This window comes from Schistocerca nitens, chromosome 4 (assembly GCF_023898315.1).
Source record: "Schistocerca nitens isolate TAMUIC-IGC-003100 chromosome 4, iqSchNite1.1, whole genome shotgun sequence".
NCBI classification, from domain to species: domain Eukaryota; kingdom Metazoa; phylum Arthropoda; class Insecta; order Orthoptera; family Acrididae; genus Schistocerca; species Schistocerca nitens.
This window is the reverse complement of record NC_064617.1, coordinates 291,579,502-291,605,706: the sequence shown is the minus strand read 5'-3', so window position 1 is coordinate 291,605,706 and position 26,205 is coordinate 291,579,502. Positions and strand designations below refer to the sequence as shown.

Genomic DNA, 26,205 nt, shown 5'->3' with positions numbered 1-26,205 from the left:
TCGCTTGCAGCGCTCCTCCTGGGCTCCTGGCCTTATCAGTTGGATCCTGGAGGACTGGAAAACTGTGGCCTGGTCAGAAGAGTCCCGATTACAGTTAGCAAGAGCTGATGGTGGACATCGAGAGTGGTGCAGACCCCACGAAGCCATGGACCCAAATGGTCGACAAGGCACTGTGCGAGCTGCTGGTTGCTCCGTGATGGTGTGGGCTGTGTTTACGTGGAATGGATTAGGTCCTCTGGATGTTCGGGTACTCTGAGACCATTTGCACCCATTTGTGGAAGTCATGTTCCCAAACGAAGATGGTACTTTTATGCATGACTATGCATCATGTCACCGAGCCACAGTTGTTCGCAACCGGTTTGAAAATCATTCTGGACAGTTCTAGTGACATGAATGCCCTCTAACATTTATGGGTCATAATCGAGAGGTCAGTTCGTGCACAAAATCCTGCACGGCCACCACTTTTTCGATTATAGATGGGTATAGAGACAGCATGGCTCAATATTTCTGCAGGGGACTTCCAACGACATGTTGAATCCTTGTCACATGGAGTTGCTGCACTATGGCGAGCATAAGGAGGTTCGATACGATATTAGGAGGTATACCATGACTTTTTTCACCTCAGTGTAGTAACCGGTATTACCACTAGAATCCATCACTTGCTTATCAACATTTGTTAGCCAATCTGAAGATGTCTTGGTCAGGTGAATCGCGCCTCATTGACGAATAAATGAACAGTAATTTCAGCATCGCAACCAAGACTGTTTTCTTCTGCTCACTCCTCGGTTTTTAACAGTTATTTGTGGCACTGTGGTGCCAGATACTCCTGGAATTGCTGCTTCAGACGGTGAAGATGTGCCTCAACTATACCACCCTCTCGATAGTGCCACAAGGCTGTCTGGAGCCCGGTCTTCTTGCGAAAGTACCTTTCCACTGCGAACACTCGTTTACAGTGACTACTTTCCTGCAAAGTCTTTCTGCAGTATCGTGGAAGGACCTTCCAACTTCCTGTAGCCCTGTTACATGACCTCGTTCAAACTCGGCGTGCCATTGATAATGGCGTCGTCATCTTGAAAAGCATTCCTGGCTGACATCAACCCACTACGTCTAGTCTCAAAGGTAAATAATGCTCCCAAATGTTACAGTGTGTATTTAAAGCAAACCTAATTTGCATCCTCATATCGGCACTAGTACAGCCACTCTTATGCGACTGCCGCGAAATTTGAATAGACATCTTCCAGTTGTAGAAACACGCCTAGCAACTTTCGTTTATCTCGCACAACTCCTTCTTAGTCTTGGGATTTTTTTCCGTCAGCGTAGAAATGTACATAAAACGACTGAAGGAACATTCACCAGGACTACCAAAGATCGAGAGGAATACTCGTAAAGAAGATCGATGCATTTACGTATTCAATTCTGCCTTGTTGTTACTGCTACTCCGAACAAATCCTCGGTCGTGAATTAACGTAAGAGCCCAATCTACAGGTCATCCTAGAAAAATCCTACAATAGTCTTAAATAACTAAAACCACTAACCGGCCGAACATCGGGATAGCATATATCTACCATTGTATTGTACTATATGGAACTGGGGACCTAGAAACGACGGAGTGGCTTTGTCCCAGCCGTAGCTCTCAGTGGTACGCAACCCCACAACAGGCTACAGCAGTCCACTCAAATGGTTCAAATGGATCCCAGCATTATGGGACTTAACTTCTGTGGTCATCAGTCCCCTAGAACTTAGAACTACTGAAACCTAACTAACCTAAGGACGTCACACACATCCATGCCCGAGGCAGGATTCGAACCTGCGGCCGTAGCAGTCGCGCGGTTCCGGACTGAGCGCCTAGAACCGCTAGACCACCGCGGCCGGCAGCAGTCCACTCACCCTACCGCCGCCCCACACCGAACCCAGGTGCGGTTCGGACCCCTGCCCCCGGGAACGTCTCACACCAGACGAGTGTACTCCAATGTTTACGTGGTAGAGTAATTATGGTGTACACGTATGTGGAGATATTGTTTTGTGCAGCAATCACCATCATAGTGTAATTGAGGTGGAATAAAGGGAACCAGCCCGCATTCGCCGAGGCAGATGGAAAACCGCCTTAAAAACCATCCACAGACTGGCCGGCACCCCGGACCTCGACACTAATCCGCCGGGCGGATTCGTGCTGGGGACCAGCACGCCTTCCCGCTCGGAAAGCAGTGCATTAGACCGCACAGCTAACCGGGCGGGCTATCTCTACCATACTACACACTCTAAAGCCTTAATCCTACCAATGCTACCTTGCGCCACTGTAGCTTGGTTTATGGCTTGACCAAAATTCTATGATTTCTTCCAGATCCTCGAATGCTACACAGTCTGCGTCGCCTTCCATATCCGTCTTCATCCCCCACTAGCACCGTGTACGAACTTTTTAATTTTTTCTCTCTCCTCTCACATTGAACACTTCCCGTAAACTTGACACCAACCACCCTATAGTTTCATCGCTAAAGATTAACTCTTATATTTTGTCTCACTTATAGCAACACATCCCCCCAAATTTACACCTAGACATTCCCTTCATCCTGTTCCAACGAAATTTTAACCGCCTCCATCTATCAGATCGTGAAATCTGCCCATCCTCTTAACTTCAACAGAACACACCCACCCCATTTCCTTCCTTTCTTTCAAAAAATTTGGTTCAGTGTCCCTCTCTCTTTCTCCCGCTCCACATAATACCCAAAACACCATTGCCCCCCCCCCCCACCCCAAAAAAACCCCGCCAAGACTTATTTTCTATAAGTTAAGTGCATCATTTTATTATACAGTCACCCATTGACTGTATTTTATAAATGTGCAAACTTCTGTTTTACTAATATTGAAAACATGTGGGTATTATATATTTTTAGTTTTTTGTAAATTATGTCTTGTATTTTGTAAATGCTCTCGTCTGAAGAACGACAATGTAACTCTACCAACGTACCATCGCCCTCATAAGCGAGGGGATAAAAACAAAATGAAAAAAACTAGAACGGTATTGTGTAGGGGGGGGGGGGGGCGGCGAGGCCTCTAGCGATCGTTTCGAGTCAGAAATGCACTCATAGAAGAAGTTTGCTTTGTTGAGTGTCCGGGACCGATACGAGAATTTTTTCCACACACGCGATATATCATTCAACGAGCCTTCCCACGAAATTTCAATCACAAACATTCTCCTCCGAACGCGAAAATATTTTGTTGACGCCAACCTACTTAGGGAGAAAGGATCATCATAATAAAATAAGGGAAATCAAAACTCGCACAGAAAGATACAGGTGTTCGTTTTTTCCGCGCGCTGTTCGAGACTGAAACAATAGAGAATTATTGTGAAGGTGGTTCGATGAACCCCCTGCTAGACGTTTAAGTGTGATTTGCAGAGTATCCATGTAGATGTACACTATGTGATCAAAAGTATCCGGACACCCCCAAAAACATACGACTTTCATATTAGGTGCATTGCGCTGCCACCAACTGCCTGGTACTCCATATCAGCGACCGCAGTAGTCATTAGACATCGTGAGAGAGCTGAATGGGGCGCTCCGCAGAACTCATGGACTCCGAACGTGGTGAGATGATTGGGTATCACTTGTGTCATACGTCTTTACGCGAGATTTCCACACTCCTAAACATCCCTAGGTCCACTGTTTCCGATGTGATAGTGAAGTGGAAACTTGAAGGGACACGTACAACACAAAAGCGTACAGACCGACCTCGTCTGTTGACTGACAGAGACCGCAGTAAATTGAAGAGAGTCGTAATGTGTAATACGCCGACACCTATCGAGACCATCACACAGGAATTCCAAAAAAATGGTTCAAATGGCTTTGAGCACTATGGGACTTAACATCTGAGGTCATCACTACTTAAACCTAACTAACCTAAGGACATCACACACATCCATGCCCGAGGCAGGATTCGAACCTGCGACCGTAGCGGTCGCGCGGTTCCAGACTGAAGCGCCTAGAACCGCTCGGCCACCAACGGCCGGCCAGGAATTCAAAACTGCATCACCATTCACTGCAAGTACTATGACATTTAGGACGGAGGTGAGAAAACTTGGATTTCATGGTCGAGCAGCCAAACATCACGCCTCGCTTGTTGTAAGGAGCGTAATTTGGACGACTGAACAGGGGAAAAACGTTGTGTGGAGTGACGAATCACGGTAAACAATGTGGCGATCCGATGTCCGGGTGTGGGTATGGCGAATGCCAGGTGAAAGTCCTCTGCCAACGTGTGTAGTGAAAACAGTAACATTCGGAGGCGGTGGTGTTATAGTGTGGTCGTGTTTTTCATGTAGGGGGCTTGCACCCCTTGTTATTTTGCGTAGCGCTATCACAGCACAGTCCTACATTAATGTTTTAAGCACCTACTTACTTACCATTGCTGAAGAGCAATTCGGGGATGGCGACTGCCTCTTTCAACACCATCGAGCACCTATTCATAATGAACGGCCTGTGGCAGAGTGGTTACTCAACAGTAACATCCCTGTAATGGATTGGCCTGCTCAGAGTCCTGACTTGAATCCTATAGATCACCTTTGGGATGTTTGGAACCCCGGTTTCGTGCGAGGCCCCACCGACCTCAGTGCAGCACTCCGTGAAGAATGGACTGTCATTCCCCAAGAAACCTTCCAGCACCTGAAGTATGCCTGGGAGAGTGGAAGCTGTCATCAGTGCTAATCGACGTGACTGTGTCAAGCGCTACACTACTAATGGAGTATTCAAACATTACGGAATTCTTTTTCCTATTCATCTGCATTAATTTACATTTATCTGTTGTTGTGTACATAGTTCCGCGTAGTCAGCGCGTACACAACTTTCCCACTAGAGCGCGCCCCGCTAAGCACAACAGCGCAGGCGCAGCGCTCGTCCGTCTCCGCACTACGAGATGGCGCTGTCTTAGAGACGGACCAAATTTCGCTTCCGCCGATCCGCGTATTAATATGTAACGCAGCCAATGAGATTGCTGCTAACGTAGAACCTTTTCTCCTCGCGGATCACACTCGCGCAGTGATACATGAACGCGCGATGTATTATAACGTGTGTACAGACCTCCAATTAGTCAGTCTGCATTTGTCTGCACCAGTCTGTACCAGTCTGCATTAGTCTGTACCAGTCTGTACGAGTTCTACATTTGTCTGTACCAGTCTATAGTCAAGTTTCAGTCTGCGCCTAATAAGATTACCATATTCCTGTGAAAAAATGAAATGTCGTGTGACGAGGGCCTCCCGTCAGGTAGACCGTTCGCCTGGTGCAAGTCTTTCGATTTGACGCCACTTCGGCGACTTGCGCGTCGATGGGGATGAAATGATGATGATTAGGACGACACAACACCCAGTCCCTGGGCGGAGAAAATCTTTGGATTGACAGTCTGTCGCGCTGACCACTCAGCTACCGGGGGCGGACTACCATATTCCTGTACATAGCCATGAAGATAAATGTATAGATACTTTTGTCAAGTATCAGAGATATATGTGAGAATAAGATTAACGTACCAATACCAAAGGAACTTCAGACTGTCAATTGTAAATAGCATCCAGAACCAAGTTAAGTAATTTTTATGCTTGTTATTATTTTAATAAATGGGTGTGAAAATTAATCAAGTTCTGTTTAAAGTTGGTCACCGTCAATCTGCAACTCTAAGCGTGCAAGTGGCATTTCTATCGTCTGACGTAACGGCAGAAGATAAACACGCCACGATAAGACCACGAGACATATTGGTGACACTCGCCTACTTCGTTAGAGCGACAAGTTAAATAATCTGATGGTGTGTGTACTGAAGGTCTTACAGTACTCACACCACAGTGGGCCAACAACATATTGAACTCCAGCATTACCAATGAATGGTGTCACGAACTTGCAAGTCATTTTAACTAGGTGTCCGGATACTTTTGATCACATAGTGTAGATGTAGATGCGCAATCACTTAAGATTTTGGAGCTCTACGCTTGGCACAGTCAGTTGATCAGGCTGGTTTTGACGCAAGTGCGTAACGCGCCCCCACAGGAACAAGTAGTCTATTCTGGGCAGAAAGTACTGTTTGAACCGGCCCTGAGAGCCGCCCCCACCTTGTCCCCGGAGAGCTGTCCGGCGGGGCAGGGCAGCTGGTGGTCGGCGTGCAGCAGCGCCTGCTGCAGCAGCGCCGCCGGCGTCAGAAGCAGCGAGCAGGCGCCGCGAGCCGCCTCCAGAGCGCCGGCGGGCCGGCTGCGGCTGGACTCGCTGATCGCCTGCAGCAGCGGCGCGTACGGGCTGCCCGAAGCACCTGCTGGCACGCAGAAGCAACTTTGCTTTCCTGTGGAAAGTCTACAGGGCTGTTTAAGGGCGAGGGAGGAAGGAACATTAGGCTGTAACGTCCTGTCGACGACATCTTAAGGCGAGTGGGACCCAAGTGATGAAGGCCGTAGGCTATACCAGTTCTTTTCGGATGCAAGGGAGAGACTAAAACATATCGATCTCAGCGGCGGTATTTCTTAACAGGACACGGCCCTTGCCCCACGCATTTTAAGTGCGTAAGTCTGAGGCAGACACCAACATCTACATCTACATCTACATGACTACTCTGCAATTCACATTTAAGTGCTTGGCAGAGGGTTCATCGAACCACAATCGTACTATCTCTCTACCACTCCTCTCCAGAACAGAGCGCGGGAAAAACGAACACCTAAACCTTTCTGTTCGAGCTCTGATTTCTCTTATTTTATTTTGATGATCATTCCTACCTATGTAGGTTGGGCTCAACAAAATATTTTCGCATTCGGAAGAGAAAGTTGGTGACTGAAATTTCGTAAATAGATCTCGCCGCGACGAAAAACGTCTCTGCTTTAAAGACTTCCATCCCAACTCGCGTATCATATCTGCCACACTCTCTCCCCTATTACGTGATAATACAAAACGAGCTGCCCTTTTTTGCACCCTTTCGATGTCCTCCGTCAATCCCACCTGGTAAGGATCCCACACCGCGCAGCAATATTCTAACAGAGGACGAACGAGTGTAGTGTAAGCTGTCTCTTTAGTAGACTTGTTGCATCTTCTAAGTGTCCTGCCAATGAAACGCAACCTTTGGCTCGCCTTCCCCACAATATTATCTATGTGGTCTTTCCAACTGAAGTTGTTCGTAATTTTAACACCCAGGTACTTAGTTGAATTGACAGCCTTGAGAATTGTACTATTTATCGAGTAATCGAATTCCAACGGATTTCTTTTGGAACTCATGTGGATCACCTCACACTTTTCGTTATTTAGCGTCAACTGCCACCTGCCACACCATACAGCAATCTTTTCTAAATCGCTTTGCAACTGATACTGGTCTTCGGATGACCCTACTAGACGGTAACTTACAGCATCATCTGCGAACACCCTAAGAGAACTGCTCAGATTGTCACCCAGGTCATTTATATAGATCAGGAACAGCAGAGGTCCCAGGACGCTTCCCTGTGGAACACCTGATATCACTTCAGTTTTACTCGATGATTTACCGTCTATTATTACGAACTGCGACCTTCCTGACAGGAAATCACGAATCCAGTCGCACAACTGAAACGATACCCCATAGGCCCGCAGCTTGATTAGAAGTCGCTTGTCAGGAACGGTGTCAAAAGCTTTCCGGAAATCCAGAAATACGGAAACAACCTGAGATCCCCTGTCGATAGCGGCCATTACTTCGTGCGAATAAAGAGCTAGCTGCGTTGCACAAGAACCATGTTTTCTGAAACATGCTGATTACGTATCAATAGATCGTTCCCTTCGAGGTGATTCATAATGTTTGAATACAGTATATGCTCAAAAACCGTACTGCAAACCGACGTCAATGATATAGGTCTGTAGTTCGATGGATTGCTCCTACTACCCTTCTTAAACACTGGTGCGACCTGCGCAATTTTCCAATCTGTAGATACAGATCTGTCGGTGAGCGAGCGGTTGTATATGATTGCTAAGTAGGGAGCTATTGTATCAGCGTAATCTGAAAGGAACCTAATCGATATACAATCTGGACCTGAAGACTTGCCCGTATCAAGCGATTTGAGTTGCTTCGCAACCCCTAAGGTATCTACTTCTAAGAAACTCATGCTAGCAGCTGTTTGTGTTTCAAATTCTGGAATATTCCATTCGTCTTCCCTGGTGATGTGTGGGGAAGGAGGCTCTCCAGCACATCGTCTTCTTCTGCGGTCAATATAGCAACAGCACACACATATTACACTTAAACCTCAACAATATTCAAGACACTATACACGCAGTGTTCAGAGACGAAGACCAACGGACCATGTTAAACGCTATCACTGACGATATATCCAAAGCGAAATATAGAAGCCTCGCGGGATTAGCCGAGCAATCATGGACAGTGCGGCTGATAACGGCGGAGGTTCGAGTCCTCCCTCGGGCATGGGTGTGTGTCTTGTCCTTGGGATAATTTAGGTTAAGTAGTGTGTAAGCTTAGGGACTGATGACCTTAGCAGGTAAGTCCCATAAGATTTCACACACATTTGAACATTTTCTTCGAAATATAGAGAGTATGTCCGAGACAGACAATGAGTCTACATGCAAAGACAGGAAGGAATCTACAGGGTGGAAAACAACGTTGATTCCGACGTGGAACCAGGTGATGATACTGATCCCGACACGATCATCAATGAAAATCAAGCAATACCCAAAATAAACAACGAAATAGCTTTCTTTCTTTTTTTTTTTTAAAAAAAAAGAAAATTAATCTCAACAACTCTGTATGCAAGTAGAAAAAGAACGTGCTGACAACATGGTGTAAAGACAATTATTAGAGGTTAAGGTTTGGTTTTTAGGAAATCTAGATGGCGCTGAGCACTATGGGACTTAACATCTGAGGTCATCAGTCCCCTAGAACTTAGAACTACTTAACCCTAACTAACCTAAGGACATCACACACATCCATGCCCGAGGCAGGATTCGAACCTGCGACCGTAGCAGCAGCGCTGTTCCGGACTGAGCGCCTAGAAACGCTAGACCACCGCGGCCGGCGAAATCTAGAGTTGTTAGGTTTAGATGAAGAGCTGTGATTGGCGGTCGGCGGCTTGATGGAACATTCAGAGGCACTCACCATCGTACATACTTGGTGAAGTGACGTTCTTCCACTATCATCTTTCCTATCTTCTCTTTTTATTCTTCCAAAAAAATGTGGTTATGGTTTGTATTTCTTTTTTTCCAAAATTATGTTAATTTCATAAATGTTTACTATCTTTTATTTATCCGTTTTAAATGCAAGAATTTTTTCATTTTAGAAATATTTTTCCGAATTTATAATATACGTCTTAAAGCATTAATACATCGCAAGAATCATAAAAGAAGGTTGTATACCTGGAAGAATCCTGGAGATACTAAAAGGTATCAGATAGATTATATAATGGTAAGACAGAGATTTAGGAACCAGGTTTTAAATTATAAGACATTTCCAGGGGCAGATGTGGATTCTGACCACAATCTATTGGTTATGAACTGCAGATTGAAACTGAAGAAACTGCAAAAAGGTGGGAATTTAAGGAGATGGGACCTGGATAAACTGACTAAACCAGAGGTTGTAGAGAGTTTCAGGGAGAGCATAAGGGAACAATTGACAGGAATGGGGGAAAGAAATACAGTAGAAGAAGAATGGGTAGCTCTGAGGGATGAAGTAGTGAAGGCAGCAGAGGATCAAGTAGGTAAAAAGACGAGGGATAATAGAAATCCTTGGGTAACAGAAGAAATATTGAATTTAATTGATGAAAGGAGAAAATATAAAAATGCAGTAAATGAAGCAGGCAAAAAGGAATACAAACGTCTCAAAATTGAGATCGACAGGAAGTGCAAATGGCTAAGCAGGGATGGCTAGAGGACAAATGTAAGGATGTAGAGGCTTGTCTCACTAGGGGTAAGATAGATACTGCCTACAGGAAAATTAAAGCGACCTTTGGAGAGAAGAGAACCACTTGTATGAATATCAAGAGCTCAGATGGCAACCCAGTTCTAAGCAAAGAAGGGAAGGCAGAAAGGTGGAAGGAGTATATAGAGGGTTTATACAAGGGCGATGTACTTGAGGACAATATTATGGAAATGGAAGAGGATGTAGATGAAGATGAAATGGGATATAAGATACTGCGTGAAGAGTTTGACAGAGCACTGAAAGACCTGAGTCGAAACAAGGCCCCGGGAGTAGACAACATTCCATTAGAACTACTGATGGCCATGGGAGAGCCAGTCATGACAAAACTCTACCATCTGGTGAGCAAGATGTATGAGACAGGCGAAATACCCTCAGACTTCAAGAAGAATATAATAATTCCAATCCCAAAGAAAGCAGGTGTTGACAGATGTGAAAATTACCGAACTATCAGTTTAATAAGTCACAGCTGCAAAATACTAACGCGAATTCTTTACAGACGAATGGAAAAACTGGTAGAAGCGGACCTCGGGAAAGATCAGTTTGGATTCCGTAGAAATGTTGGAACACGAAGGCAATACTAACCTTACGACTTATCTTAGAAGATAGATTAAGAAAAGGTAAACCTAGGTTTCTAGCATTTGTAGACTTAGAGAAAGCTTTTGACAACGTTAACTGGAATACTCTCTATCAAATTCTGAAGGTGGCAGGGGTAAAATACAGGGAGCGAAAGGCTATTTACAATTTGTACAGAAACCAGATGGCAGTTATAAGAGTCGAGGGGCATGAAAGGGAAGCAGTGGTTGGGAAAGGAGTGAGACAGGGTTGTAGCCTCTCCCCGATGTTATTCAATCTGTATATTGAGCAAGCAGTAAAGGAAACAAAAGAAAAATTCGGAGTAGGTATTAAAATTCATGGAGAAGAAGTAAAAACTTTGAGGTTCGCCGATGACATTGTAATTCTGTCAGAGACAGCAAAGGACTTGGAAGAGCAGTTGAACGGAATGGACAGTGTCTTGAAACGAGGATATAAGATGAATATCAACAAAAGCAAAACGAGAATAATGGAATAAAGTCAAATTAAATCGGGTGATGCTGAGGGGATTAGATTAAGAAATGAGACAATTAAAGTAGTAAAGGAGTTTTGCTATTTAGGGAGCAAAATAACTGATGATGGTCGAAGTAGAGAGGATATAAAATGTAGACTGGCAATGGCAAGGAAATCGTTTCTGAAGAAGAGAAATTTGTTAACATCGAGTATAGATTTAAGTGTCAGGAAATCGTTTCTGAAAGTATTTGTATGGAGTGTAGCCATGTATGGAAGTGAAACATGGACGATAACCAGTTTGGACAAGAAGAGAATAGAAGCTTTTGAAATGTGGTGCTACAGAAGAATGCTGAAGATAAGGTGGGTAGATCACGTAACTAATGAGGAGGTATTGAATAGGATTGGGGAGAAGAGAAGTTTGTGGCACAACTTGACTAGAAGAAGGGATCGGTTGGTAGGACATGTTTTGAGGCATCAAGGGATCACAAATTTAGCATTGGAGGGCAGCGTGGAGGGTAAAAATCGTAGAGGGAGACCAAGAGATCAATACACTAAGCAGATTGAGAAGGATGTAGGTTGCAGTAGGTACTGAGAGATCAAGCAGCTTGCACAGGATAGAGTGGCATGGAGAGCTGCATCAAACCAGTCTCAGGACTGAAGACCACATCAACAACAACACATCGCAACCTCTTCTCTGTCTTCATAAATTCTTATCAGCTATTCATAAATAATTAATTTTGAGATTTTCTTTTCTCAATTACCTGTAAATCGATAAGTATTCAAAGCTTTAATATTATTAATCCTTATTAAAAACAAGAAATAATAAATAAGTTTCACATTCTGTACACGTAAAATCTCGTATTGTGAAAGTACGACCTGTCGCAGAAACAAGCTGGCAGATCATTTGTAAGAGGTAACCAATAAATAAAAATACCGACGACGAGGTCGTAAGAGGCATAGCTTAGGACAGTATGAGTATCGCCGGTGTAGTTTTCATGAAAGGAGGTTTCGTACATGTAAGAGAGCCGGAGACATCGGAAGGTTTCGGATAGATTACATACATCATGAAGTAACAGATTTCAACTGCGAAACATTTCCAGAGGTACGGGCATAATCTGACCGTAATTAGTTTATGAACTGAAAGTTAAAACTGCGGAATTCGCAGAAAGTTGGAAATTAAGGAAGTGGACCCTGTATAAATTAGAAACGTAGGAGAATCTTGAGAGTTTCAAAGGAAACATTTGGAACCATTGACTGAAAGATGGGAATGAGTCGGAGCTGGAAACAAATGGACAACTTTGAGAGATATAATACTCAAAGAAACAGAGGATCTAATATGTGAAAAGACAATGACTAAGACAACTGCATGACAAAACATGGCATATGGAATTTTACTGATGAAAGGAGTAATAACAATGTAGCAAACGAACTGGCAAAAGGCAACACAGATGTTTAAATAAGAAGATTGGCAGATAGCGCAAATGACGAAGCAGGAATGGCTAGAGGAGAAATGCAGATTTGTAGAAGCGTGTGTGTCTGTGGGAAAGATAGATATGGGAAAGTTAAAGAAATCTGTGGAAAAAAGAGAAACAGCTACATGTACACTCTTTGACATAAAACTCGACCGGCGGCCGGCCGCTGCAGAGGCTAAGTCTGCGCCGATCGCGACATGGGACAAATAAACTGGCCACCTCGCTAATTCTCTAAGTCCAGCTATCTGCACAATCTGGCGACACTGTAGACTGCGGCACGTCCTGGAGGAAGTCTTGTCCCATGTTAGACAAAAGGTAAACTATATACGCCCGTGGTCTAGCGGTAGCATTCGTTGTGTCTGTCTACAATGTCTGTGGATCGAGACCAGCTGGTGCAGAAAATTTTTATAGCAAAAATGGCTCTGAGCACTATGGGACTTAACTTCTAAGGTCATCAGTCCCCTAGAACTTAGAACTACTTAAACCTAACTAACCTAAGGACATCACACACATCCATGCCCGAGGCAGGATTCGAACCTGCGGCCGTAGCGGCCACGCAGTTCCAGACTGTAGCGCCTTTAACCGCTTGGCCACACCGGCCGGCCAATTTTTATAGCCTCTTCTCTCTGAATGCTGAAGACGTGAATGTAATGGTAGCGCAGATTCAATGAATTTCACTTTCTGACACACCGATAACAAAATTTTATCCAGTAACCATTTTGCGGCATATTTCTTGCAGACTGTCTGTCGTCTTCTGGTTGCCGTATGCGGCAAAGCTCCGGGATCCATTTGCTGGCTAGCGGCAGCGGGCGTGGCGACAGCAGCGGCGCAGCACTCCCCCGTTCTGTATTGAAAGAGCCTGCTACCGCTCATCGCTTTTCATAATTTAAAACGCTTTATTATTAAATGTTACTCCACAGAAAATTTCTACGATTTCCATTCTCGCTCGAACGCAACGGAGACAGACGCCCTGATTAGTAGATGGGTATTGTATTACATTAATCGGCAAGATATGCCCCACATATGGACAATGAGGAAGTCTGCGTCTTCATACGTTTCCTCCTTGAAACCTGTATGGCCAGAAATTAATTTTATAGACTGGGACGAAATCAAACCACCTCACTACATTCGATGATAGGCGAAAAGTAACTTGAAAGTTAATGGAATTTGATATTTCCGTTGAGTAATTCGGTGAACGGTAAAGTGTTAGAATTCAGTTGTAAAGAAGGTAGGACACAAATAGGATGCATGTGACGAGCTATTATACCCTAAAGACCTGGCACTCACCACAAAGGTCTGATGAAGAAAATGATGAAGAGTGGGTGACTGATTGCTAGGAACCATTAGTTTATAAGTTGGAATGTGTTGATTTACCATAATTCTTATTAGTAATGGTCAATTTAAATTCATGGTTTTGGTTAGTTTGTTTCAAAATATGATGTGGAAGTGTAGGAAAATACTATCTCGTGGCTTTAACTGATCGATCTGCTAACAGAAATTCATGGTAGAAAGTAATGCTCTTAATTTTGACCTGAAAGAATTAGTTTTCAAAGAAGTCATTTGTAGCTTGCGTGTGTTTCAATCTGTAATTCGACGAGTTTCTGAAATTCATGGATAAAGGCAAGGTTGCTAATTTAATATGAAAGATTAAGAAGTCACCTTTTGTGAAATGAGTCAGTAGAAATTTACGGGTGAAGCTGATTCTTAGAATAACGGGATTTGAAAGATACGTGGGAATCAGCGAGATTACTTTCCTGAATTGAATAAAGGGGAAACAGCATAATAGTAATTCGTGTAGCTATACTATGCACGCTATACAAGAACTGTAAGTATTGTGAAAAGTTCTGTGTGTTTATTTAAGTATCTTTTTGACTGGAGCTTCTGGATGGTATATTATTTAATGGTGCAGAGGTATAATTAGGAAATCAGTCTAGGTAACTTGTGGAGGTTTTTTTTCAGTTGCAATAACGTGCCGCGCACGAATATGAGGGGAACGTAAATCTCGGACTCGCGACCGCGCGAACTTTCCAACCACGCGAGAGTTAGTTAACGTCCAGGCACGTCAATAAATGAGAGGTGTTTTTGGGATCAGACAGTGACTGAAGAAGTTATAGAATTTTTCTAGTGCTGGTCCGCGTGGAAATACCATCATTGCTTTGCCCAGTGGTAATAAGAGTGATAGTGTGTTGCTGTGACGTAATTAATCAAGCATTGTGGGTTATCCTTCATTCCTTCCCGTGGGTGAGGTTATCTTCGTAAGAGACCATAGGAAGTAGAAATATATTTATATGTGCTGTTACAAGATCAGCAGTTAGGCAATTTTATCCTATATGTTACTGGTAATACCGTTAGTATGTTTTGAGAGATGAAAGTAAGACAGAATGAAAAGAAAAGAAAAGAAATAGCTTACAGAACGGAGGAGGAGTTATTATGCAGGCCCAGTTACAATTCCGGTTACTTACGCATTTTCTTTAAACACAGTCGGTTGATTAGCAGTGTACGAAATTTGGGGTTAACATTTCAAAATCAAACATTTATCCGTTGCGCATACATTTGTTTATTTCTTTGAGTAAAGAATTTAATTATTAGTTACTATGTGTAACGCAGTGACACATTTAATGAGAATACACAGGGTCATTTAGCTTTAGTAGGTTTCTGGAACACTTTAGGACCTCACAACTGGTTTGGCCTTCATTTTTCTTCCTGTACCCTACCCATCCTCCCTCGTTTTATATAATTGCTCGAAGGCGTTGGCGAAGTGATAAGGCTCAATTCCTCGAGAGATTGTGATGATCGTTTATCTCCCACCATGTATTCTCTATATTTTCCCAGAGAGTTTCTGAATTCCTTGACCCAGGTGGTAACGACCCCGTAACCGCCGCCCACACATTTTCAGTGGGGTTGAGGTCCGGAGATTTTGGCACGGAAGGAAGAAGTTTTATTCTCTGCTGACCTTGGAACCAGTTATGGACGGCTCTGCTATTATGAATCGGGCTATGGTCCTGTAAAGAAATGATCATCCATTAACACAGAAATTAAATACTTCCGACTAATACATGAATAGATAATTTCCATACTGTGAAAAAATTCGACAACTGCAATGGCTCTGTAATCTAAGCTACAGGTTTATAAATTATTCGGAGAATTCCACATTCCAAAATACTTTGCCAATAGCTATTGACAAAAACCTACGGTGACAAGGGAAGGGTGCTGGAACGGAGATAGGAACACAGAGTGAATGGTAATATAGTTTAAGGCGCCAGTTATAACACGCAGCAGTGCCTTGTTCGCACAGGAGTAAATACTCCCCTTACCATAATCGTAGCTGACGTATACAGCCCGCAACGTGAAACATGAGAGTATGGCCACCTTTTGCATGAAGCGACCATTTTGAACTGAAATACGTTTCCTAACTCAAACGCACTCTACTATATGTGTTTTTTTCATTAGTTCCAGTTTTTCTGCAAAAGCTTTATCTTATCAATTCCTTCCGCTACTGCTCTTTTTTTAAGTTGCCTAAGGGACCAAACTGCTAGGGTCATCAGTTCCTAGACGTAGAAACTGCTTACACTAACTTAAACTAACTACACACACTTTCATGCCCGGGGGAGGACTAGAACCTCCGGCGGAAGGAGCCGCAAAATCTGTGACACGGCGCCCCAGACCACCCGGCCACCCCACGCGGCAACTGCTATTCTAAAGGTCACAACTAAGAGACCATTCATACACCCTCCGTATCATATGTTTTCTGGAAACCTCTCAGGATTTGTGGCAGTAGTACTCTTCACGAATACCAATTTACATCAACAACAAAACAAGACTAAGTCCCTGCAGAGACTAGAATTAACTGTCATCGACACGAATTTGTGTTGTTTACATCATCTAGGTGTCAAACAAGACGGTAACAATTACTGAAGCAATAAACGAGGTTATTATTGATGTATTAACTATGGCAGCTATGAAGATAAAAACGTATGAAAATGCACATCAGCGCATTTTCCCATTGTCTCTTTCTTCATCAGTACATTACATTCTTCTTTGTGAATCCACTATATGAGTTCCATGTGTTGGACTATTATCCATAATAACACCTGATATTCTAGTCATGTATAACAAATTTCACTGAAGCTGACCGGTATAAGTGCACAATTCATTCGTAGATTTCAGTGGTGTAATGTGCTATCGGGTTGGCGTCTGGCAGTGCAGCTCCACTAGGGCTGACACAAACAGGCTGTGGATAGCAGTGAGGCATTTCTGATCTGTCCAATGCTTTCTTCATATTGCTACTGTTTTTGGTACTTGGCAGACGTTTTGAAAGTGTTTGGCATACCTGTGGTCATTCACTCTCTTTCAGTCACACACATGTGTGTGTGTGAGGCACCATGCTCAATTCCCATAACATTACCTTTTTACATTGATGAGTAATCTGGATAGTCGTCACGTTCATGTGCCATCTACATCGCAAATTTAATATTACGGTCCTAGGAACTACCCTGCAATACGTTTTGTGTTTCATGTAATCGGAACTATCTGCATTAATGGTCATCAGAACAATGTTAGGGAACAGAATGCAGCAGTGCCTTGGTAGCTACTTGGGGACCTGCTTGAGTCGAGTTCTAAGGAAAGGGTAGTTGCTGGTTAACATTGTATTACAATAGCGAGAAGTACCTAATTTTCCTTTTTCTCTGCAAACTTCCAGAGCTAAATTCAGTAGCAAAATGCTAAGAAGATATTTGCATTGTGCCAACTCAACGATCAACCTATTTTTATAGGTTTTTATTTTCACAGCCATTGTCGTTCTGCATGGCAATAAACTTCATTCAGTATTTGCTTGTTCTCGTTACGATTATAATTGTCATACTCTCACTCGCAAGAGTTTTCACATCCCTATTTGGTATTGATGCACATGAAGAGTGCCTATGAAAGAAGGGAATACTGAATGTTACGTCATGCAGAATACACTCATTTACTTCGGCACCTCGCGATCAACGCTACAGGAGAAGCGAGATACATAAAGTTGACAATGGGAGGACAGATATGGTGGCACAACTCTGCAACTACTCTTGTTGATTTAGCACAGTGTTACCAGATAAACTGGTGCTGCGGAATCGAAAATGTAGTACGGACTTTGCCACAGTAGCAGAGAGCTGCTAATTTCGGACCATGACCGTGGATTACCCTTGGGTCAGCTGCTGGTTAGAGTGTTGCAACTGTAAATGCAAGGCTTTGTTTGATAGTCTTGTGCTGATGCTGACTGAATAAATTATGCCAGTGGATAAAAAACGATTTAGTTTTGAGACCTAACCGTCGAGGGGGGGGGGGGGGCACAGCGGTCTGCTTCATGAATTCCAAGCAAAAAAAAAAAAACACAAAAAACAACGCGGGAAAGGTTCGAACAACTACTTTCATGCAGAGACATGCATTTGGAATCTGTTCATCGGTTAAGGGGCCAAACAAGAGGGTAACATTACTGAAACAATGGTCAGGCTACTTAGTATATAATAGAGCATACAGATTCCAAGGAGGAAACGTATGAAAAAAATGGTTCAAATGGCTCTGAGCACTATGGGACTTAACATCTTAGGTCATCAGTCCCCTAGAACTTAGAACTAGTTAAACCTAACTAACCTAAGGACATCACACACATCCATGCCCGAGGCAGGATTGGAACCTGCGACCGTAGCAGTCGCGAAACGTATGAACACGCAGACTTCTTCATTATCCATATGTGCGGAATATCTTCCGTGTTAACGAAAGTAATATCCCGCTTTACCTCGTCTTAAATCCCAAATGAAATGAATGCCATAAGGAATCGAATATTTGTTGATTGCATCTCTTCTTGCTTCCAGCCCTACCAACATATTTCTTCATTCTCGTGGTAATCATGAATGACATTCTATATGTATGCTGCAAAAGATTGCACGTGGACACATTCCACATCGATGTGCAAACCGATTGTGTATCTTACATTATATTCAATTCGAATAAGCTTTAGATGTATTTTTACTTCCTTTGTATTTTGAGATGATTATGAACGTTATGGAAAATTATCTCACGTGCTTTGTGCTGAATGAGAAACACTGAATCATCCGTTTTGTTTCCCTACGTTGAAATGATATAATGTCGGCGTCACAGCCTTCTTCCATGCCAGAAACTGAAACTTGGATCATTCTGGATTAATGATAATTGAATGCCTCAGATGTATAGATAGCCGACAAGGCGACGTCAGAAACTATCAGGGGAGAACGCCGCAAAGAAACCAAACGTGCGCGCGCGTCTCCCCTCTGAAGAACCGTATCGGAAAATCACGACAAGCATTTCGCTAAAGAGTTGCCTCGTAAGAGAGCTGAGAATTGGCAGCGTCGTAGCAAGTATTTGTCAACACAGTGGTAGTGCATTTACTTCCGGGTGTAGCCTGGCTTGCCTCGTTAAATTCACTTGCCATTAGTTTTTCACATCGAAGATTCATACGATATAATCCACTGCAAGATGAGACACTTAGAAAGTATATTTAATTTCTGGACTCTAAGAACGGCTTTCTTCACATAAGTAACACCTATTTGTGTGTTTAATGTTGCGTTTTGAGGCTCAGGCAATATCGCAGTGACTATAGTCCACCTGTTGCCACCACTGTGTCGTTAACTCAGCGGTTCCCTTATGAGTTGCGGTGTTAGTGCTATACCAGATGACAGTTCCAACCTCGGTGAAAGCCGATGAACATAACCTTTTATTTTCCATTTTAATTAATGGAGTTGCAAACTGCTAGTAAAAATTCCTTATAAGAAATCTCAAGAAGGCCTTTACACATAAATCTTCGTGCAATTTCGAATTATGTTAATATCATGGATGTCTGCTTTATAAATGCCAAGGTGCTTCACTGTAAAATAGTTTCTGAAAAGATTCAAACCGACTGTCAACGATACGAATTTGAGCTTTGTCCGTCATATAGGTCTAACATGTCAGGAGGTTGTTTATTATGTGAACATGTTGAGTAATATTGTTCCTCTCTTCTAAATTTTTGCAATAGCATTTAACTGTAGACGTTTTATGACACCGGTGTTAGCAATTCCTTTCCGTTCTGTGAAACCTCAAAAACGATAAATTTTTCTCGTTTAAATATGATGACCTTAACTGTCACTTCTGATCAACATTAAATACCTTTTGAATTCATGCATAGAACTCCAAAGGTTCAGTGTTCCTACATTGCTACAGAGCATGCATTGCAAGGTATTCACACAGTTTATCGCATAGACTTACCAAAAGGAATGAAACAAAAACTGTAATACACTTGTCACCACAGACGCTCTCTCTGGCTTGACGAATGCATCCGAATATTGGCCAAAAGTTGCACAAATAATTGACTTTGAAAGGAAAATAAGCGAGGTAGGAAGCATTTATAAATTCATCGAATGTAGTGAGGTGGTTTGATTTCGTCCCAGTCTATAAAATTAATGTCGGGCCATACTCAGCTTTTGCCGGTTAATCTAATACAGTACCCATCTACTAATCAGGGCGTCTGCCTCCGTTCGAGCGAGAATGGAAATCGTAGAAATTTTCTGTGGAGCAACATTTAATAATAAAGCGTTTTAAATTATGAAAAGCGATGAGCGGTAGCATGCGCTTTCGATAAAGAACGGGGAAGTGCAGCGCCAGCGCTGTTGCCACGGCCACTGCCGGTAGCCAGCAAATGGATCCCGGAGCTTTGCCGCATACGGCGACCAGAAGACGACAGTCTGCAAGAAATATACCGCAAAATGGTTGCTGGATAAAATTTTGTTATCGGTGTGTCAGAAAGTGAAATAGATTGAATCTGCGCTATCATTACATTCACGTCTTCAGCATTCAGAGAGAAGAGGCTATAAAAATTTTCTGTACCAGCTGGTCACGATCCGCAGACATTGTAGACAGACACAACGAATGCTACCGCTAGACCACGGGCGTATATAGTTTACCTTTTGTCTAACATGGGACAAGACTTCCTCCAGGACGTGCCGCAGTCTACAGTGTTGCCAGATTGTGCAGATAGCTGGACTTAGAGAATTAGCGAGGTGGCCAGTTTATTTGTCCCATGTCGCTATCGGCGCGGACTTAGCCTCTGCAGCGGCCGGCCGCCGGTCGAGTTTTATGTCAAAGAGTGTACATGAAGAGTTCAGACGGTAAGCAACTGCCAAGCGAATGCTAAAAGATGGAATAAATACAAGAATTTTATAAAGGAAAGCCTCTGCAGCAGCCGGCCGCCGGTCGAGTTTTATGTCAAAGAGTGTACATGAAGAGTTCAGACGGTAAGAAACTGCCAAGCGAATGCTAAAAGATGGAATAAATACAAGAATTTTATAAAGGAAACGATCTTGAAACGAATATTATGGAAAGGGAAGAGAAGGAGGTAATATGGGAGATATGATACTGGATAAAAATTTGACAAGTCGACACAAAGCACATTCCCTCAGAATTACAGAAATCCTTAAGAAAACATACAATTACGTAACTACTTCACCTGCTAGGCAATATATATGTGTCAAGGGATATACCTCTCAAGATTCAAGAAGGATGTACTAACTCCTATTCCAAAGAAGACGGAGTGTGAATATTACCGTACCATCAGTTTAATAAGTCATAGAGTTAAAATGGTGATACTAATTGTTTACAGAAAAATTGAAAAACTGGTAAAAGGTATGTCGGTGAAGATCTGTTTGGTTTCTGGAGAGATGGTAGAACGTTCGAGATAACACTGAACCCACGACTTTCTTTATCTTAGAAGATACATTGAAGAAAGGCGAAACTACGTTTATAGCATTTGTTAGACCGAGACAAAGCTTTCGATGTTGTGAACTGGACTGCACATTTAGAAATTCTGACAGTAGCAGTTATGGGGAACAGAGAGTGAAAGGTCATCTACAACAGAAATCAGAGGACAATCGTAAGGGTAGAATGGCAACAAAGAGAAACGTTCGTTTAGAAGAGCGTGAGACAGAGATGTAGCTTATCTCAGATGTTATTAGTTTATACACTGCGCAAGCAGTAAACGAAAACAAGGAGATATTTGGAGGCAGAATTAAAGTTTTGGGATAATAAATAAAAGCGTTGAGGTTTGCAGATGACGTTGTAATTTTGTCAAAGACTTCAAAGGACATGGAAGATCGGTTGAACAGAACGGATAGTGTCTTGAAAAGAGATTATAAGATGACCATCAACGAAAATAAAAGACAGGTGATGGAATGTAGTCGAATTAAATGAGATGTTGTGAGAATTAGATCAAGAAAGAGGAGACTGAAAGCAGTAGAGGAGATCTCCTATATGGACAGTAAAATAAGACATGACGGTCAAAGCAGACACGATATAACATGCAGAAAGGCAGTAGCAAGAAAAGCATTTCCGAAAAAGAGCGATTTTTTGACATGTAATACAAATGCAAGTGTTAGGAAGTATTTGTCCGGGGTGTAGGCTCACACACAAGTTAAACAGTTTAGACAAGAAGAGTATAGAAGTTTCGAAATTTGCTCCTACAGAAAACCGCTGAACATTAGATGGATAGATCGAATAGATAATGATAATGTACTGAGTGGAACTGTGGAGGAAAGAAATCTGTGGCAAACTTAACTAAAAGAGGGGACCGGTTGATAGGGAACGTTCTGAGGCATGAACGAATCATCATCTAATAATGGAATGATGTGTGGGAGGTGAAAACTGTAAAAATCGTAAAGAGAGGCCAAGGCTTTACTACAGTTAGCACGATCAAATGGATGAAGATTGCAGTAGTTACGTAGAGACGCAGATATTTTTACATGATAGACTAGCGTGGTGCTGGGAGCTGATCAGTAAAGTTATGGTTTCCATCGCACGTGCTACCTCTATGCACCAAAAGTCTAGAGCACAGCATTTCTTTGTGATGATACCTTGAGGTGTGGAGAGAAATGTGATGTACAAAACTGGGACTATTAGCTTGGTTAGATCCCAGGACCATACGTCCTAGAAAATAAAAAGAGTGATATAATATACTGCACCATTTGCGGTCATAAGCTGCGCTTCTACGCGCAGGAGTTGACCACCTTCAGGAACGAGCTTGAACTTCGGAAGTTGCCTAGCCTTGCATTCAGAGCTCTTCTGCCGTCCTCCAGTAGGCAGATCCTTGTTACGCGGCTCCATCTGCTGAGCCTGTATTGTGGTCACTTGGGCTGCTTCAGTTTCAGTACCAGGTTGGAGAGACACTTCTTCTACTTTTACGGCCGGCACGAGCAACGACGGTTTCTGCGGTGCGTCATCGACGGCGATCTCCTTTTTTGCTTCGGGACTGTCTTCGAAATTAACTTTCTTGACTGGACTGTTGTGAACTTCAAGTACTGCAGCCGTCTCGGTATCGTTGTTGTTCCGGTTCACTTCCTGCTCGATGATTGACGTCTGCGGGAGAGTTTCCTTGTCAGAGCCGTCCAAAACCTCGACAGGGCCGAAGGAAACGGATCGCGCCAAGTTTTTGGACTTGGTTCTCTCGGGCGTGTCGGGAGCAATGGAGCGCTCGTCATCGTGAGAGAAGTTCCTCGTCAGCTTCCTGCAGCTGCCGTCGGTCGCGCTGTAGTAGTATACGGTGGTACCCCCGCGACTGTCGAGCCCGCAGCTGCTGTCGCAGAGGTCGTCCGCGAAGGCGGCGGCGCCGCCGCTGTAGCAGTGCAGTCTGGTGAGTGCCGGAGCACTGGGGCTGTACGGCCGGTGAGGGGTCTGGCCGTTGAGGACCCTCCGCGGGGGCCGGCGGACGGGCGAAGCGGGCACGCCCGGGATGTAGGGCGGCACGGGCGACGCCGGCCGCTTCACGGGGGAGTCCGGGGGCGCCAGGGGGGACGTGGGGCGGCTGCCGTCCCCCGCGGGGCACTGCCCGGCCCCCACCTGCGTGGGACACCTGCTGTTGACCGCGGCCGTGAACGACACGGCGTCGCCCGCGGCGTCGATGAAGCACTGGAAGGGCGTCGCGGGCCGCGAGCTCGGCGCAGAGTGGAAGGGCGTCGCCGGACGAGAGCCCGGCGCCGAGCTGTCGCGGAGGCCGGGGGTGGCCGGACGCGGAGGCGCCCACGCCGCGGGGGAGGAGCGCCGGGCCGCCTCCACCCACACGGCCAAGTCCCTCTCCCTGTCGCCTGGAGCCGGATCCGGCGCTGGAGCTGGGGAGCGAGGCCGGAGAGCGGCGACCGGCGGCGCGTGCTCCGTCTCGGTGCTGAGCGACGCCGGCGGCTGCGGCGGCCACGCGTTGGTCGTGGCCGGCATGGCACGCAGCGTCGGCACCTGGCAGATGATGGGCGTGGCGCGGCCGTCGCCGGGCGTGCAGGACGTCCGCTGGAAGAAGCTCGCTTCCGAGGCCGGCGGGGGCGGCGTCGACGGTGGAGACGACTGCGGGGAGCACGAAACGTCGCTCGTGTAAAACACAGTTTGTTATCTGATTTGATCCATTATAAATGGTTTTTGTTTATATAAGATATTTTCTATATGTAAGGTGCACAACAAGTTGTGTGCATTTTGGCATACTATGTCTGATTCATAATTTTAGGAGTCTTATTTACTGTTACATTCCATCTTCCTTCTCCTCCTGTTCGCCTTCAGTGTCACTTTTGTCGCTGTCACTCTGGGCGTCACTGTCCACCTTTGGATATTGTTGTTTCGTTGCTGTAGGCATGTCTCTTATGTCGTGTCCTCGGGTACTCTCCATGTGTTGTTTTTGGAACACTATTTGTTGGTTCAATGGTTCAAATGGCTCTGAGCACTATGGGACTCAACTGCTGAGGTCATTAGTCCCCTAGAACTTAGAACTAGTTAAACCTAACTAACCTAAGGACATCACACACATCCATGCCCGAGGCAGGATTCGAACCTGCGACCGTAGCGGTCTCGCGGTTCCAGACTGCAGCGCCAGAACCGCGCGGCCACTTCGGCCGGCCACTATCTGTTAATGCATGTAGTTGTGCCCGTTCTCCTTTGTCTCTTATTGCTATGTATATATGCATGTTTCTGTGTAGTCTAAGTGTAGTGTACGTCTATTGTTAGCGTACTGCCCACAGAAGAAGACAGCGTGTTCTGAGAAAACTTCTTCTCCGCATGTGCGTGTGGGAGTCTGCTTCATTTTCACGCGTCTTAAGTGCGTGGGAAAAGGTTCGTGTCCAGTTAAGAAATGTACCATACCGCGACTGGGATCGATATGTTTCATTCTCAACCGCTCATGTCAACGAGGAAGTCACACAGTCTACGTCCCTTATCGCTTACATTCCATTCATCTTGCCATGTATCCAAAGGCCAACTTCTTAGATGACTTGTCTTCTGTATCGGTACACCAGCCATTGTGTGTACCTTATCGAGTCTGACCATCTTTAACCAGTACCGTACAGCTATGTATTTAATCGTAATATCTGTGGGGCATATTACGAACACCATACACAGTGCATCCATTGAGATGGTGCCGAAGGCTCCAGATAGATACTTCGCAACTCTCGTCTGACTGGGTCTTTGTTCTTAACCAGGTTCAGTCTGTGTGCCCACGTGATAGCTGCGAAGCTGTGTACTGATTCTAAGTAGTGCGGAGTGTCAAGTTTCATCCCAAAGGCAGGTCAGTAATCGTGTTGTACGGCCGCGCGGGGCAGCCGCGCGATCTGGTGTGCCTTGTCACTATCTGCTCGGCTCCCCCTGTCGGGGGTTCGAGTCCTCCCTCGGGCATGGGTGTGAGTGTTGTCCTTAGCGTAAGTTAGTTTAAATTAGAGTAAGTAGTGCGTAAGCTTAGGGACCGATGCCCTCAACAGTTTGGTCCCATAAGACCTTGCCACAAATTTCCAAATTCATGTCGTACTGGGAGCAACAACATCGTGCGTTCGCAGGGTGTGCTATTTTCGCCAAGGTGAATCTGTGGTGCGCGTGCAGCGTGGCCTTCGTAAGCATTTCGATTCCTGCTCGTGAGACAGTATTGAATTGGGTGTTCAAAAACTGAGCCCATTATTTGTCCTATGCAGTATTTCAGAAGTAAACTTGAATAAATATTGTACTTTGTGTAAAATGTTCAACTTTTTTTCGCGGTTACTTCGTGTACTATTCAAATTCCAAATCGTCAAAGCATTGTGAAACACCCTATATCAGGACATCCCTATGTAAAGGAATTGACTACTAGATATCACGACAGCCGGACCTGAGAGTATTGTTATGTTATAGTTCGCTCCACGTACGATTGCGGTTCGTGCAAGTCGAGAGACGGACGGGGATTTCATTGTTGCCGGTTCTAAGCGCCGGTTGCGGTAAACGCATGCAAGTGCTCTGCGCTTGAAGAAAGCACTTATATTGCAAATTATGTCTCTCGCTTGCTTGTGCAGAATTTGAACGCTTACCGCCACTATCCGCTGTGACAACTAGCAACAAATGGAATAAAAATTCTCTAAATAAATTTCCTAACATCACGCTTAATCCTCACAACGGCTACGAAGAAGAGAACAGTATTGAAAGCTCATAGGTTGTCGAAGAATGCGGGACGTAGATACGCAGAACAAGCCTAAACTCGACCCCCATCGTTCGTGACTCCAACTACAGTAGAGGAGTAACAGCAGGAGGGCTCAGCGATTTCGAACGTGGACTAGTCATCGGATGTCACCCGAGTAGCAAAGCCAACAGGGACATTTCAACCCAGTCGACTGTTGGCGATGTGGCTGTGAAGTGGAAATGTGAAGGAACAACCGGAGCCCAGGTAGGGATCGTCGAGCATTGTGAAATGTGGTTGTAAAAAAAAAAAAATAAATAAAAAAAAAAATCGCATGAAATCAAGGGAAGGAATTAT

The 26,205-nt window shown here is 44.4% G+C and overlaps 1 protein-coding gene across 1 annotated transcript in view; it reads right to left on the bottom strand.

Annotated features, from left to right (window-relative positions):
* Window positions 1–26,205, bottom strand: part of LOC126252257 (uncharacterized) — a 163,688-nt gene that overhangs the window by 31,798 nt on the left and 105,685 nt on the right. Inside the window, exons 8-9 of the mRNA XM_049953130.1 lie at window positions 22,421–23,789; window positions 6,086–6,279 (exon numbers count right to left, since the gene is read on the bottom strand). Of these exons, the coding sequence (XP_049809087.1) occupies window positions 6,086–6,279; window positions 22,421–23,789 (1,563 nt within the window). The remainder of the gene's footprint in view (window positions 1–6,085; window positions 6,280–22,420; window positions 23,790–26,205) is intronic.